The following is a 14,347-nucleotide window of genomic DNA, read 5'->3' on the forward strand; positions in this document are numbered from 1 at the left end:
GTGCATTCAGGATGCTTTGAATATTAAATGAACACTCAAAATTCGACAGCTTTATCACTTTGAGATTTTGGGGGGAATGAAATGTACAAAAATATTAGCATACTTTACATTTTTCTTTAGGAAGTATGACATTTTATTCATACAGAAATGAAATGAGATAGGGAGACATGCAAATGCTAGAAACAGTGGGAAGGTTGGAAGCAGGGATTGATCTCTGTTTTCAGGTGGAAAGTTGTATGCGACACATGCCGGGGAGTGTCACCACTACATCAAATTGTAATAATATTGGTTGATGGCAGTCGGAAACCAAATCATAGATTGCAGTCTGCTTGTCCATAAATTGCTTTCAAGGTAAGGACACAAACATTTTCTATTTTGTAATTTGGGTGAACTATCTCTTTAAAATAGAGCTGGAAGAAAATCCTGCTAGTTCTCCAGGAGGGTAGGCCACCCCTGATATGTTTCCCAAGTTCTGGGTGTTTGAAAATGTTCTCGTTATAACAATTAATTTCTCAAAATCACCCACATTTCAAGAAAAATCTAAAGAATATCAATATTCAGGGGGTTTATGTCTACTAGTTGAATACGCTTGCCATCATCGTACTCTACACAGACAAAATATGATGTGCTTATGAGTTGTGTGTCCCTCTACTAAATACTAAAATGTCAAGAATTATATTTGATTCCTGAAGCATTATTTGTATGACTTATTCAAAATTGTCTGTGAATGGCTACAAAAATACATAGCCTATCAATCAAATTTATTTGTGAAGCCCTTCGTACATCAGCTGATATCTCAAAGTGCTGTACAGAAACCCAGCCTAAAACCCCAAACAGCAAGCAATGCAGGTGTAGAAGCACGGTGGCTAGGAAAAACTCCCTAGAAAGGCCAAAACCTAGGAAGAAACCTAGAGAGGAACCAGGCTATGTGGGGTGGCCAGTCCTCTTCTGGCTGTGCCGGGTGGAGATTATAACAGAACATGGCCAAGATGTTCAAATGTTCATAAATGACCAGCATGGTCGAATAATATTAAGGCAGAACAGTTGAAACTGGAGCAGCAGCACAGTCAGGTGGACTGGGGACAGCAAGGAGTCATCATGTCAGGTATTCCTGGGGCATGGTCCTAGGGCTCAGGTCAGTTGAAACTGGAGCAGCAGCACGGCCAGGTGGACTGGGGACAGCAAGGAGTCATCATGTCAGGTAGTCCTGGGGCATGGTCCTAGGGCTCAGGTCCTCCGAGAGAGAGAAAGAAAGAGAGAAGGAGAGAATTAAAGAACGCACACTTAGATTCACACAGGACACCAAATAGGACAGGAGAAGTACTCCAGATATAACAAACTGACCCTAGCCCCCTGACACATAAACTACTGCAGCATAAATACTGGAGGCTGAGACAGGATGGGTCAGGAGACACTGTGGCCCCATCCGAGGACACCCCCGGACAGGGCCAAACAGGAAGGATATAACCCCACCCACTTTGCCAAAGCACAGCCCCCACACCACTAGAGGGATATCTTCAACCACCAACTTACCATCCTGAGACAAGGCTGAGTATAGCCCACAAAGACCTCCGCCACGGCACAACCCAAGGGGGGGGGGGGGGCGCCAACCCAGACAGGATGACCACATCCTCCTGCACACCTTTGCATCTTACACACTGCTGCTACATGACCATAACCTTGGCACCTGAAACATCATAGCGGATTTGGAACAGACACTCTCACAGGATAATTCATATATCCTAGCATGACTTTATCGGGCAAACACTCAATATCAAAAGGATAAACTGGGTCTCCGTAGTCTTGCGCTCAAATCAAATTGTATTAGTCACATGAGCCCAACACAACAGGTGCAGACCTTACAGTGAAATGCTTACTTACAAGTCCTGAACCAACAATGCAGTTTAAAAAATATGAATAAGAAATAAAAGGAACAAGTAATTAAAGCGGGAGCAGACGTGACAGTACCGGTACAGAGTCAATGTGCGGTGGCAACGGTTAGTCGAGGTAATTGAGGTAATATGTACATGTAGGTAGAGATATTAAAGTGACTATGCATAGATAATAACAGAGAGTAGCAGCAGTGTTAAAGGGGGGGGGGGGGGGCAATGCAAATAGTCTGGGTTTCCATTTGACTAGATGTTCAGGAGTCTAATGGCTTGGGGGTAGAAGCTGTTAAGAAGCCTCTTGAACCTAGACTTGGCGCTCCGGTACCACTTGCCGTGCGATAGCAGAGAGAACAGTCTATGACCAGGGTGGTTGGAGTTTTTGACAATTTTTATGGCCTTCCTCTGACACCGCCTGGTATAGAGGTCCTGCATGGCAGGAAGCTTGGCCCCAGTGATGTACTGGGCCTTACGCATTACCCTCTGTAGTGCCTTGCGGTCGGAGGCCGAGCAGTTGCCATACCAGGCAGTGATGCAACCTGTCAGGATGCTCTCAATGGTGCAGCTGTAGAACCTTTTGAGGATCTGAGGACCCATGCCAAATCTATTCAGTCTCCTGAGGGAGAACAGGTTTTGTCGTTCCCTCTTCACGACTGTCTTGGTGTGCTTGGACCATTTTACTTTGTTGGTGATGTGGACCCCAAGGAACTTGAAGCTCTCAACCTGTTCCAGTACAGCCTCCTCGATGAGAATGGGGGTGTGCTTGGTCCTCCTTTTCCTGTAATCCACAATCATCTCCTTTGTCTGAATTGCTACATCTTTATGTACCTTCACCATTGAATCGCAATGAAACAGTAATGTAGGTTTCTCACTTAAGGGTGGCACAAATTGGGATATGGGGGAGGGGAATGGGCAGGGCATATGCTAAATGAATACTGTAGTAAAAACTAGTGTTTTTGCAGACATTACCATAGTATTTACTACATTATATAACATTCAACATTATATAATTAGTACTACACATGATTGAGGAATACTATAGTGTGTAGTATAGTATTATACAGTAAGTACTGTAGTATTTTTTAAATCTGGGTTGACATCAATGTAGCAATTGAGGCCGCAAAGGTAAACAGCCGGACTAGGTGGGACTTGAACCAGCAAATGTGTGGTTATGGGCCCACCTCTGCACTAATATACAGAACTTAGTCCTTTTTATTATTTTAATTTAACTAGGCAAGTCACTTAAGAACAAATTCTTATTTACAATGATGGCCTACTCCGGCCAAACCCGGTTGACGCTGGGCCAATTGTGCACCGCCCTATGCTGCTCCCAATCACGGCCCAGTTGTGATACAGTATCGAACCCAGATCTGCAGTGACACCTCTAACACTGTGATGCAGTGCCTTAGACCGCTGCGCCACTCAGGATCCCTTACCTGCAGGGAGGCTCTTGGTAACAAATCTGACATTCTTCAATTTGTGTGTGTACACCTAGACCTAGCTACCTACATACATCTATTTCTCTTTCCTTGACATGGCTAGAGAGGAATCCACTCTGCAAAGGGATAACCTTATTATTCTCATCTCAATGAATACTGCCCTCTTTTGGATTATCATGGTACCACAGTGGAACACAAAGATAATCATTAGTAATAGCAAGTATTGTTTCCCCAACTTAAAAACAATCTAACAACACGGAGGGACATTGATGTTCTTTGTGTTTCATTGCAGTTGGATACTCCTCCATCATTGACATCACAACAAGGACAGCTAACTCTGTAAGTATATTGGTCTGTCTATCAATTGACTATATAGGTAAACAGATGTCACCACCATTATGAAGAATTTTAATTTTCAGAAATTGAGATGCCAGACTGAAGCACTGTATATCTTGACAAAGTCTAACAATACAAGATTTGAGTCCATTTTCACCCATGTGGATCCAGGGAGTCCAAGACTATTTACATCGGTCATTTCTGTTCACAGATTTTACACCTAGAAAACGAGAAATGAAACTTGTGAAAGTTGTGACACTTTCCAGATTATGTCATGATATATGATTCAGTCAAGTTACTGCCGAGTTTAATTGAATGTCTCGTCAACTAATTGTCCATATCCCTCTGTTCTAGGGCTTATGTGACCTCTAAAATGTACCGTGCCCTGAAGCTGGGAGGAGCTCTCATTCAAAATAAACAACAGAGGCTTTTGCCTCGAGAAGAAGTGTATGACAAAATCAACGGGGTGTGGAATTTATCCAGTGACCGGGTACAAATCAATTACTCTAGCTAGTTAATCCTCCAGGAAGTATTTTGAAGTAAAAAAGGGTTTCATGCCTTTACAAGGAAACTAACTGTCCTGAATTGTATCTTGTAGGTAATCTGGGGACCTTTTTCATCACTAATGTTCAGATTGTTTGGCATGCCAATATGAACGAGAGCCTCAACGTCAGCATTCCCTACCTTCAAATTCTACGTGTCGTAAACAAATGAAGTAATCGAAAAACCAGCTGCCGTGTCCAGCCGAACAAATGACCTTTTGAGGTATTGAAAGTGATCAACTATTTTCCTTATTGTCACCTCTCTTCTCTGTAGCTTTCCATCAGAATAAAGAGACTCAAAGTTTGGCCTAGCTTTAGTGATGCAAAGCTCTCAGCGGGTAATTGGGATCATTTCAAATGTAACCGGTAGCATTTGACTTACTGTGTACCATAGAATTACATGTAGAACTAGTAGTTTAAAAGCATATATAGTATATCTATGTAGTATCAGCTTTAAAAGATGACAGAAAATACAGAGAAAATAACTTGGCTTTTGCATGCCATTTACTGTTGTGGCATACTCCTGAGTACATCTTTTTTTGATTTGTTTGGAGACTGGAGGATATGTGCTTTGATTTTTAAGATCGACCCAATGGTAAAAGCTTCAAGATGCAGTTAAGGAGATCAAGCTCACTCCATCTTTGGAGTGGACTATGAGATGGAGGAAAAAGGTCATTCTATATTATACTGTGCCACACTTTTTCTCATCACAAAAACAGTTCAATGCGTTATGGCTTTGCCATGTTTTAACAAGACATTGAATTATGAATTTGTGTGGCGCGATTCTCCTTCAACTTTTCTCTCTCCCAACAATAATTCCAGCCTCAGCCACTGGAGGAGCTGACGGTGGACCAGCCCCCCCCCCCCCCCCCCCCCCCCCCCTCCCCTCCTGGAAATTGAGCCGAATGAGCAGACTGATGCTTTCACTGTGTGTGCTTAGACTGTCATCCCTCCTCTGGGAATCCGTTATTTGTTTTCACACTCTGAAAATAGCAGGTTGCTAAGTCATGTTACACAACATACCGCAAACATGGCTTTATGTTGCCTAGTGCCTATCGTGTTTATACAGACTGAGGTGTACTTTGTCAAACGGTTTGAACACATAACCTCCTATTAAGGCCATTGTCATGACTGATTTCTATTGTTTGCTTCTAAGGCTTACTTTTCTGATGGTAATAAGCAACAAGACCGGGAACCTGTGTTTTCCGAGGAGCTGGGAATTGCAGTTGGGAAGTTGAAGGAGGGGTTCACACTTCAAGGACTGTGGGAAGTTATGGGCTGAAGCATGAACGTTGATAGGCGAGTTAGGTGAACATAGTTCCTCAAATCCATCCTTTCTTTTAAATGACACAATTGACACAGTCCAGTTTAAGTTTGAGTTAGAGTTGTATTTTTTTACAGGGACAGTGCACAATAATCAACGGTTCAGTAAAAGTGTTGGTTTTAGCCAGACGGTTGTTTATAAAAAGTACAAAATATTTGTATATTTACTCATAGGTCTGATGTATATAATAAAGACCTGATGCATGTATGGGCAACATGTAAGAAAAATAGTGTGCCATAAATGTAAAAAAAATATACATAAGTGTAGTGTTTGTGTACGTTTTTATTTGTTCAATTAAATAGAAATTGTAAAAGAAAATAGATGAATTGTGTTGTTGTTCAGATGTAATAATTCAACTATTTAAGTAAAGTATGCAATTTTCTGACCTTTCTTAGTTTTCAGAATGTCTTAACTGGGTTTTTGAAATGAGTTGAAGACATAATCCAGTGGCAGGTGGGGAAAACTGAGTCATTTGTTTTTTGGACAATGATCTAAAGGCTATTAACAAACGTGCCAGAGGAGCTCAAGTATTTTACAAATGGTTCATGAGGACAGACTGTTGTATCTGCAGCTGCTCATTGACCCTGCCTATGAGGAAGGTCAGTCCTTCCGGAAATATACTCACATTTAATAATAAAACATGCTCAATGAGTCGCACACAAATAAATCCCCAAAGAGTTTCAGGACTAAAAATAATCATAGTACTTGATATAAATAAAGGTATAATAACAGCTTCAGGGTACTCTGTAGTTCACTATCTTTATTTGAACTATTATATACTATTTTACTTTAATCGTGACAATCCCTGGACAATCATAAATCATTTTGTAAGTGATAAAGAGGAAAATCCTAATGATTCATACAAGTTGCACTTGTAATTGAGTTTGGGGTTGTTTGCTCCCCACTGCACAGAACTGCACCAGTCATTTACAAATGCAATGTGTGTGAAGTAGCCATATAACAATAATTGTTTGCCAACTACCACTGACAAGGGTCCACAGTTGTTTCTTTCACTCTGTGACAGCTGTGTGATGCGGCCAACCTGAATTCTTCCTCAATGGAGTGAGTGGATATATTTAGAGGGCCGTAGTTATATTGTAGGGTCTTCAGACCTGGGGCTCTATACTGCTCAGTCCAGTCGGGACAGTGTGCTGAGAGCTGCATCCTCCACGTTCTTGGTCAAGTCGCGTTTCTTTCAGCATGGATCCGAAAGCTGTAAGGGAAGATTTGCGCCTGTTTCAGAGCACCCTGCTCCAGGATGGCCTGAAAGAGCTACTGAACGAGAACAAGTTTATTGACTGCATTCTAAAAGTGGGAGACAGAAGCTTGCCCTGCCATAGACTTATTTTGGCAGCCTGTAGTCCTTATTTCCGAGAGTTTTACTTCTCAGGCGATGCTAAAGAAATGGATAAGGAGGTTGTTCTGGAGAATTTGGACCCCACAATCATGGAGATGATTGTGAATTACATGTATTCAGCAGAGATTGACATCACAGATGACAATGTGCAGGATATCTTTGCTGTGGCAAACCGTTTCCAGATCCCCTCAGTGTTCACAGTGTGTGCAAATTTCCTACAGAAGAAGCTGTCCCCGGGTAACTGTATGGCCATATTCAGAATGGCACTGGTGCTCAACTGCCCCAGACTGGCATTGGCAAGTCGAGACTACATTGCAGATCGTTTTGAAACCCTGGCCAAGGAGGAAGACTTCTTAGAGCTGGCCTCTCATGAGCTTTTTGCCGTCATCGGAGCGGACTCTCTCAATGTAGAAAAGGAGGAGGTGGTGTTTGAATCCCTGATGAAATGGATTCGAAAAGACAAGGAGAACCGCGTCAAGACTCTAGAAGAGGCCTTTGACTGCATCCGTTTCCGTTTACTCCCAGAGAAGTACTTCAATGAGAAAGTGGAAAAGGATGACATCGTCAAGGCTGACCCTGAGCTCCTCAAAAAAACCAAAGTGATCAAAGATGCCTTTGCTGGGAAACTTCCTGAGAATAAGACAGGAGAGTCAGGGAAGGATGCAGTCAACAGTAAAGAAGGAGAGGATAACAGGTTACCTGGTTACCTGAATGATATCAAGAGAATTGGTATGTATGCCAAAGATCTCGTCTTGATGATCAACGACACTGCTGCAGTGGCCTATGATGGCGTTGAGAATGAATGCTTCCTTGCTGCAATGACTGAGCAGATTCCACGCAACCATGTCAGCCTGACATCAAAGAAAAACGATCTCTTCATCCTGGGAGGATTGTTTGTCGATGAAGAGGATAAAGATGCTCCGTTACAATGCTACTTCTATCAGGTAATAAGCTTTGTGTTTTCATTCGCCACAACTGATCAAACTTTAAATCAACACAGTTTGTAACACCATGACTTAGCAAGGGGATGATCTTTAACCACCAAACTTTTCTGTCATCAGAAATAGCTTGATTACTGTAACTTTCTAATATCTGGTTGTTGTTTTTTTACAGCTGGACATCCTTGCTGCTGATTGGATAGCTCTGCCCCCTATGCCCTCTCCCAGATGTCTGTTCAGTATGGGAGAATTTGACAATCTCATCTTTGCTGTAGCTGGTAAAGATCTACAGTCCAACGAATCTCTCGACTCTGTAATGTGCTATGATGTTGAGTAAGTAGGAAGAGTTCATATTCCTATGCTTATTTCCTGTCACAACATGACTGAGGAGCCTGAAACACACTTGAACCTTTCTATCTGTTCCCTAGGAAGATGAAATGGGCTGAGAGCAAAAAGCTACCTCTGAAAATCCATGGTCATAGTGTTGTTTCCCAGAATGGGTTGGTGTACTGTATCGGAGGGAAGACGGATGACAAGTAAGCTTGCTCTTTGTACAAAACACACCTTGTCATGTCTAATTGTTTGATACTAATACAGTAAAGGCATGCAATAGTAGAGGCATGATGTAAAAATTACATTTGTGTCATTTTATAATCCTCATTGTGATGTTCCATCCTTGTTTTTATCAAAGCAAAGCCATCGATAAGATGTTTGCGTACAACCACAAGAAATCAGAGTGGAAGGAGGTGGCTGCAATGAAAATGGCAAGATCCATGTTTGGGGCAGTCGTTCACAATGGGAAGATTGTGGTGACTGGAGGGGTCAATGAAGATGGTCTCACTTCTGCATCTGAAGCATATGACTTCGGAACCAACAAGTATGTGCCTTGACGTTGAAGTCGGTATGATCAGAAACAATGTAACAAAGCCATTCAATTAACGATGATCCCCATTTCAGGTGGGCGCCCTTCACAGATTTCCCCCAGGAGAGGAGCTCAGTAAACTTGGTCAGCAGTGGAGGATTGCTGTATGCAGTTGGAGGCTTTACCATTGTGGCGACGGAGGACGACAAAGTTGCCCCAACGGAAATCATTGACATCTGGCAGTAAGTAAACTAGTACCCAAATTGAATCCAATCCCACGTACCCTGCCGCCATCTTTAGAGATGGTCTATATTAAAAGCTCCTTGATAATGTCTAACGGTGAAATGGTGCCATTGCCACTATTGTTCTGTGCCAAAGGCATAACGTCAAACTTCTCTTTTCTCCTGTGGCAGGTATGAAGAGGATAAGAAAGAATGGACCGGGATGCTCAAAGCGATGCGTTACGCCGCAGGGGCCTCCTGTGTGTCTATGCGTCTCAATGTAGCCAAAATGCCCAAATTGTGAACAAGAACACAATAAGTACTGTACCGTCTAGATGTAACATGGAGGACTGCAAAAACAATGTATTTAGATTGACTTTCATCGTGATCCTTCATGATTTGAACGCACCATAATATACTGAACAAAAACACAACATGTAAAGTGTTGGTCCCATGTTTCATGAGCTGAAATAAAAGATTCCAGAAATGTTCCATTTGCACAAAAAGCTTATTTCTCAAATGTTGTGCACGAATTAGTTTACATTCCTGTTAGTGAGCATTTCTCCTTTGCAAAGATAATCCATCCACCTGACAGGTGTGGCATATGAAAAAGCTGATTAAACAGCATGATCATTACACAGGTGCACTTTGTGCTGGGGACAATAAAAGTCCACACTATAATGTGCAGTTTTGTGCATTCCAAGTCATGTGAAAACCATAGATAAGGGCCTAATGAATTTATATGAACTAACTCAGTGAAATCTTTTAAACCTGCCTGTCTTTGTAAAGAAACAGTTTGCACCCTACAACTTTTTTGTATTTTATTTATGTGGGACAGATTATTTGGATGTATCAATACCACAAAAACAATGCTATTTCTTATTACACACATTTACTATTGTTTGACAAACGTTACACTTCATATGATACAATCTCTTGGCAGGAGGTGAGATAACTGCATGTCCACTCTAGGATTCGGAGTAGGCAATAACAGCAATTGTTAATGATCTGCCTGCAAATATACATTTCCAAAGGCAGACTTTGTCCCTCACATCAGTAGCAAAAGCAATATAACACGTGTCATTGATTCAACATCTAGGTGCTTCAGGAAAGGTCAGTAACTATCTTCTTCCTAAGGTATTCCTTCCATGCATCCAGTGTGGAGAGCTCCATAGAGTTCCATTCAAAATGAGGCATCTGTTTAAATGACATTACCATTAATCAGTGATGTAGAATGTTATATACATTAATTCCACTTTTGAGGACAGACATTTCACACACATACCTGGACAACATGGTGTCCCAGAATCTCCAGATGTCTTTCTCATCATGATTTCCCCTTTCATGTGACGAGACGGTTTGTAGAATGATTTGGAATCCAAGACGTCCACAGTAACACTGAGTAAGTGAAAAAGGGAGAAAAAAAAGTCCTTGTTCAGTACCTATGAAAACCCTTTCAATGCGTTTACCCATGATAACAGAACATCAGCAACAATTTTTCAACCAAAAGTTCTGAAATCAACCAATCAAGTTTCGTACCGTTGTGCCCCTGGAGGGACCTCACTCCTCTCCTTCCCTACAGAGTCAGAACCCCAGCGGACCTTCCCACTGTCAGATATCTGCAGCTGGCTCTGCTCACTGTAGGCCACTGCCTGGTGGTGTCTGTCCAGAACACATTCAAAGTCTAGGGAGATCAGAAGAAATACAGCTCACAACTAGAACAGGTGACACATTTGATTACCTTTTGAGTTTAACACCAATCCGCTCTGGACACTCCAACCACACAGACCGATTCAGCTCCGGGAGACACAGGCGGATCCGCCTGCACGTCAGGCAGGGCTACCACATAACAGAGAGGTTCTCTTATCCCTTTAGCTTTATCTGAAAATAATGTTTTCAGATAGTAGGGGATACAGGATGCTGGCTTTGTCTTCATTGGGATATTTCTAATATAATTATATAACAAACTTTCTAACTGGGAATCCAGCTTGGCAAGGAAATCCACGTTGACGATTTCTCGAATCAGGTCCTCCGGGAAGAAATCAGCCACAGATGGGATCAAGTACCAGCAGATTGAGGTCAAAGAGACCTGGAGGAAGAAGATCAATTAATTTGTCTGGTCCTTTTGATGAGTTCCAAATACAAAAATGTAACATAAACCACAATCACTTACTGATGTGAGGTATGAAGTGCTGAATGCAGATGTCAAACAGCTCATCCACCCTTGCTGGATTATAATTCAGTACAGCAAAGGGCAGCACGGTGGCATGAAGTTGCTGAGTACTGAAAAGAAAAACATTGTTCTGGTATGGACTCGTTCTATCCGTCTCTACATACAGTGCCTTGCGAAAGTATTCGGCCCCCTTGAACTTTGCGACCTTTTGCCACATTTCAGGCTTCAAACATAAAGATATAAAACTGTATTTTTTTGTGAAGAATCAACAACAAGTGGGACACAATCATGAAGTGGAACGACTTTTATTGGATATTTCAAACTTTTTTAACATATCAAAAACTGAAAAATTGGGCGTGCAAAATTATTCAGCCCCCTTAAGTTAATACTTTGTAGCGCCACCTTTTGCTGCGATTACAGCTGTAAGTCGCTTGGGGTATGTCTCTATCAGTTTTGCACATCGAGAGATTGAAATTTTTTCCCATTCCTCCTTGCAAAACAGCTCGAGCTTAGTGAGGTTGGATGGAGAGCATTTGTGAACAGCAGTTTTCAGTTCTTTCCACATATTCTCGATTGGATTCAGGTCTGGACTTTGACTTGGCCATTCTAACACCTGGATATGTTTATTTTTGAACCATTCCATTGTAGATTTTGCTTTATGTTTTGGAACATTGTCTTGTTGGAAGACAAATCTCCGTCCCAGTCTCAGGTCTTTTGCAGACTCCATCAGGTTTTCTTCCAGAATGGTCCTGTATTTGGCTCCATCCATCTTCCCATCAATTTTAACCATCTTCCCTGTCCCTGCTGAAGGAAAGCAGGCCCAAACCATGATGCTGCCACCACCATGTTTGACAGTGGGGATGGTGTGTTCAGCTGTGTTGCTTTTACGCCAAACATAACGTTTTGCATTGTTGCCAAAAAGTTCAATTTTGGTTTCATCTGACCAGAGCACCTTCTTCCACATGTTTGGTGTGTCTCCCAGGTGGCTTGTGGCAAACTTTAAACGACACTTTTTATGGATATCTTTAAGAAATGGCTTTCTTCTTGCCACTCTTCCATAAAGGCCAGATTTGTGCAATATACGACTGATTGTTGTCCTATGGACAGAGTCTCCCACCTCAGCTGTAGATCTCTGCAGTTCATCCAGAGTGATCAGGGGCCTCTTGGCTGCATCTCTGATCAGTCTTCTCCTTGTATGAGCTGAAAGTTTAGAGGGACGGCCAGGTCTTGGTAGATTTGCAGTGGTCTGATACTCCTTCCATTTCAATATTATCGCTTGCACAGTGCTCCTTGGGATGTTTAAAGCTTGGGAAATCTTTTTGTATCCAAATACGGCTTTAAACTTCTTCACAACAGTATCTCGGACCTGCCTGGTGTGTTCCTTGTTCTTCATGATGCTCTCTGCGCTTTTAACGGACCTCTGAGACTATCACAGTGCAGGTGCATTTATACAGAGACTTGATTACACACAGGTGGATTGTATTTATCATCATTAGACATTTAGGTCAACATTGGTTCATTCAGAGATCCTCACTGAACTTCTGGAGAGAGTTTGCTGCACTGAAAGTAAAGGGGCTGAATAATTTTGCACGCCCAATTTTTCAGTTTTTGATTTGTTAAAAAAGTTTGAAATATCCAATAAATGTCGTTCCACTTCATGATTGTGTCCCACTTGTTGTTGATTCTTCACAAAAAAATACAGTTTTATATCTTTATGTTTGAAGCCTGAAATGTGGCAAAAGGTCGCAAAGTTCAAGAGGGCCGAATACTTTCGCAAGGCACTGTATATACAGGCAAAATAACAGTGTTCCCTGATGTGAAATAAAATGTAATGTCTCAAAGTACCTTGTTGATGTGCTCCATGGTCATGCTAGCTACGCAGTCCATTAATGGAGTAGAGAGGTGACTAGTCATGGTCAGAAAAAGGGCCATCTCGGGCACATTGGCCCAGATATCTGGTTCTCCAGCCTCCGGAGCGTAACCATGGTCTCCTCCAGCAGAATCTCCTCAAACCATTCCCCTGACATGTACTTGAGCTCCTCCAACATCAGGTCCAGGCACTCAGCCTTGCGCAGGCGCTCATGCACGCAGCGGTTCAGTGTCTGCAGCAGACGCACATACTTGCTGGGAGTGTTGTGTCGGTAGGACGGGTCATTGCTCACCCACTTAGCGACAGCCATTGCAAAGGTTCATTCAGATTACACTGGAGCAGCACTGCATCCACCCATGAAATTACGCCTTCGTCGAGTCCAGGTAGCATGGTCACCTCATATGGGTAGACACTGTCCTGCAAGTAGCAGTGAGAAAAAGTTGTATATGCCTACTTTGTATAGTATTCAATAAGAGTGACCTGTCATACAGGATCATAGTGGGCAGAGATAGATCTTTAGAATAACCACTCACTGAACTAGGATGTTCCTTAATTTAGTGAAGAGCTCTGGACTCTGGTAATGCAGCAGGATCAGGGTTTGTGTGATCCTGGATATCTCAATGGGCTTGAAAACATGTAGGTTCTTGTGGACTACTGACACAATCCTGTAAAGAGATAACTTGCTTCAGTTGTATTGTCTAAATGCAACTTTCAGACAAGGCTGTAACAGAGAATTAACTTACTTTGGATCAGCTGCAGGTTTCTACGCTGAATCTCCTCCAGTGTCTCTGCCACAGCCAGGGCCCGCTGGCATTAAACTCCTCTGCCTAAAGCAGTGTTGTACTCTCCAGCCTGAAAGATAAGTACTTATCAATGAGTTGGTGTTCTGCCTGCCATAGGGCCAAGAGAAACAAACAGCTTGGTGAAGGAGAAAGGGTCTATGCTTGAGTTCACTAGTTCCACTAGACTATGTTTTGCAGCCAGGCTAAGTCACAGTTGTAGAAATGGAGTGACTGGTAGAGGATCCTGCAGAGACATGTCCATAATTATTTTTATGTAATATCAAGGACTTATAGATTACTGGAAGTGATCTTTTTTGTGTACCTCACATCATCAATTGTGGAGAATTTTTTATTCAAAATGTCAGTGATCTGACCCATCAGAGGACTGTTCTGCAGATGTTGATCACTTAGGCAGACAGCAAACTTAGACAGTGAAGGCATCAGAAATCTGCAAAACAGTGAATTTACATCTGTACACCAGCTCACACCCCTCAATGATTCTGCTGTATTTAATGGCAAATATACATATATTTTACCTGCATAATCTAAGCCAAGCCTCTGAGACCAAATTATGAACAAGATAATCATATGGTTCCACATTGAGCCTTCAAAGATAC

At 42.2% G+C, this 14,347-nt stretch overlaps 1 protein-coding gene and 1 pseudogene across 1 annotated transcript; one reads left to right on the plus strand and one right to left on the minus strand.

Moving 5' to 3' along the window:
- The first annotated feature begins 6,264 nt into the window (after positions 1-6,264).
- LOC110520088 (kelch-like protein 41a) lies at positions 6,265-9,397 on the plus strand. Its single transcript, XM_021597125.3, has 6 exons — positions 6,265-7,828; positions 7,998-8,155; positions 8,251-8,358; positions 8,514-8,699; positions 8,780-8,926; positions 9,098-9,397. The coding sequence occupies exons 1-6, from the start codon at positions 6,728-6,730 to the stop codon at positions 9,207-9,209; spliced, it is 1,812 nt and encodes a 603-aa protein (XP_021452800.2). The 5' UTR covers positions 6,265-6,727; the 3' UTR covers positions 9,210-9,397.
- A 535-nt stretch (positions 9,398-9,932) lies between these two features.
- On the minus strand, positions 9,933-13,258 carry LOC118958916 (FAST kinase domain-containing protein 1, mitochondrial-like; annotated as a pseudogene).
- Positions 13,259-14,347: the final 1,089 nt, after the last annotated feature.

This window comes from Oncorhynchus mykiss, chromosome 3, assembly GCF_057628025.1.
Source record: "Oncorhynchus mykiss isolate SJ-2025 chromosome 3, ASM5762802v1, whole genome shotgun sequence".
Lineage (NCBI taxonomy): Eukaryota > Metazoa > Chordata > Actinopteri > Salmoniformes > Salmonidae > Oncorhynchus > Oncorhynchus mykiss.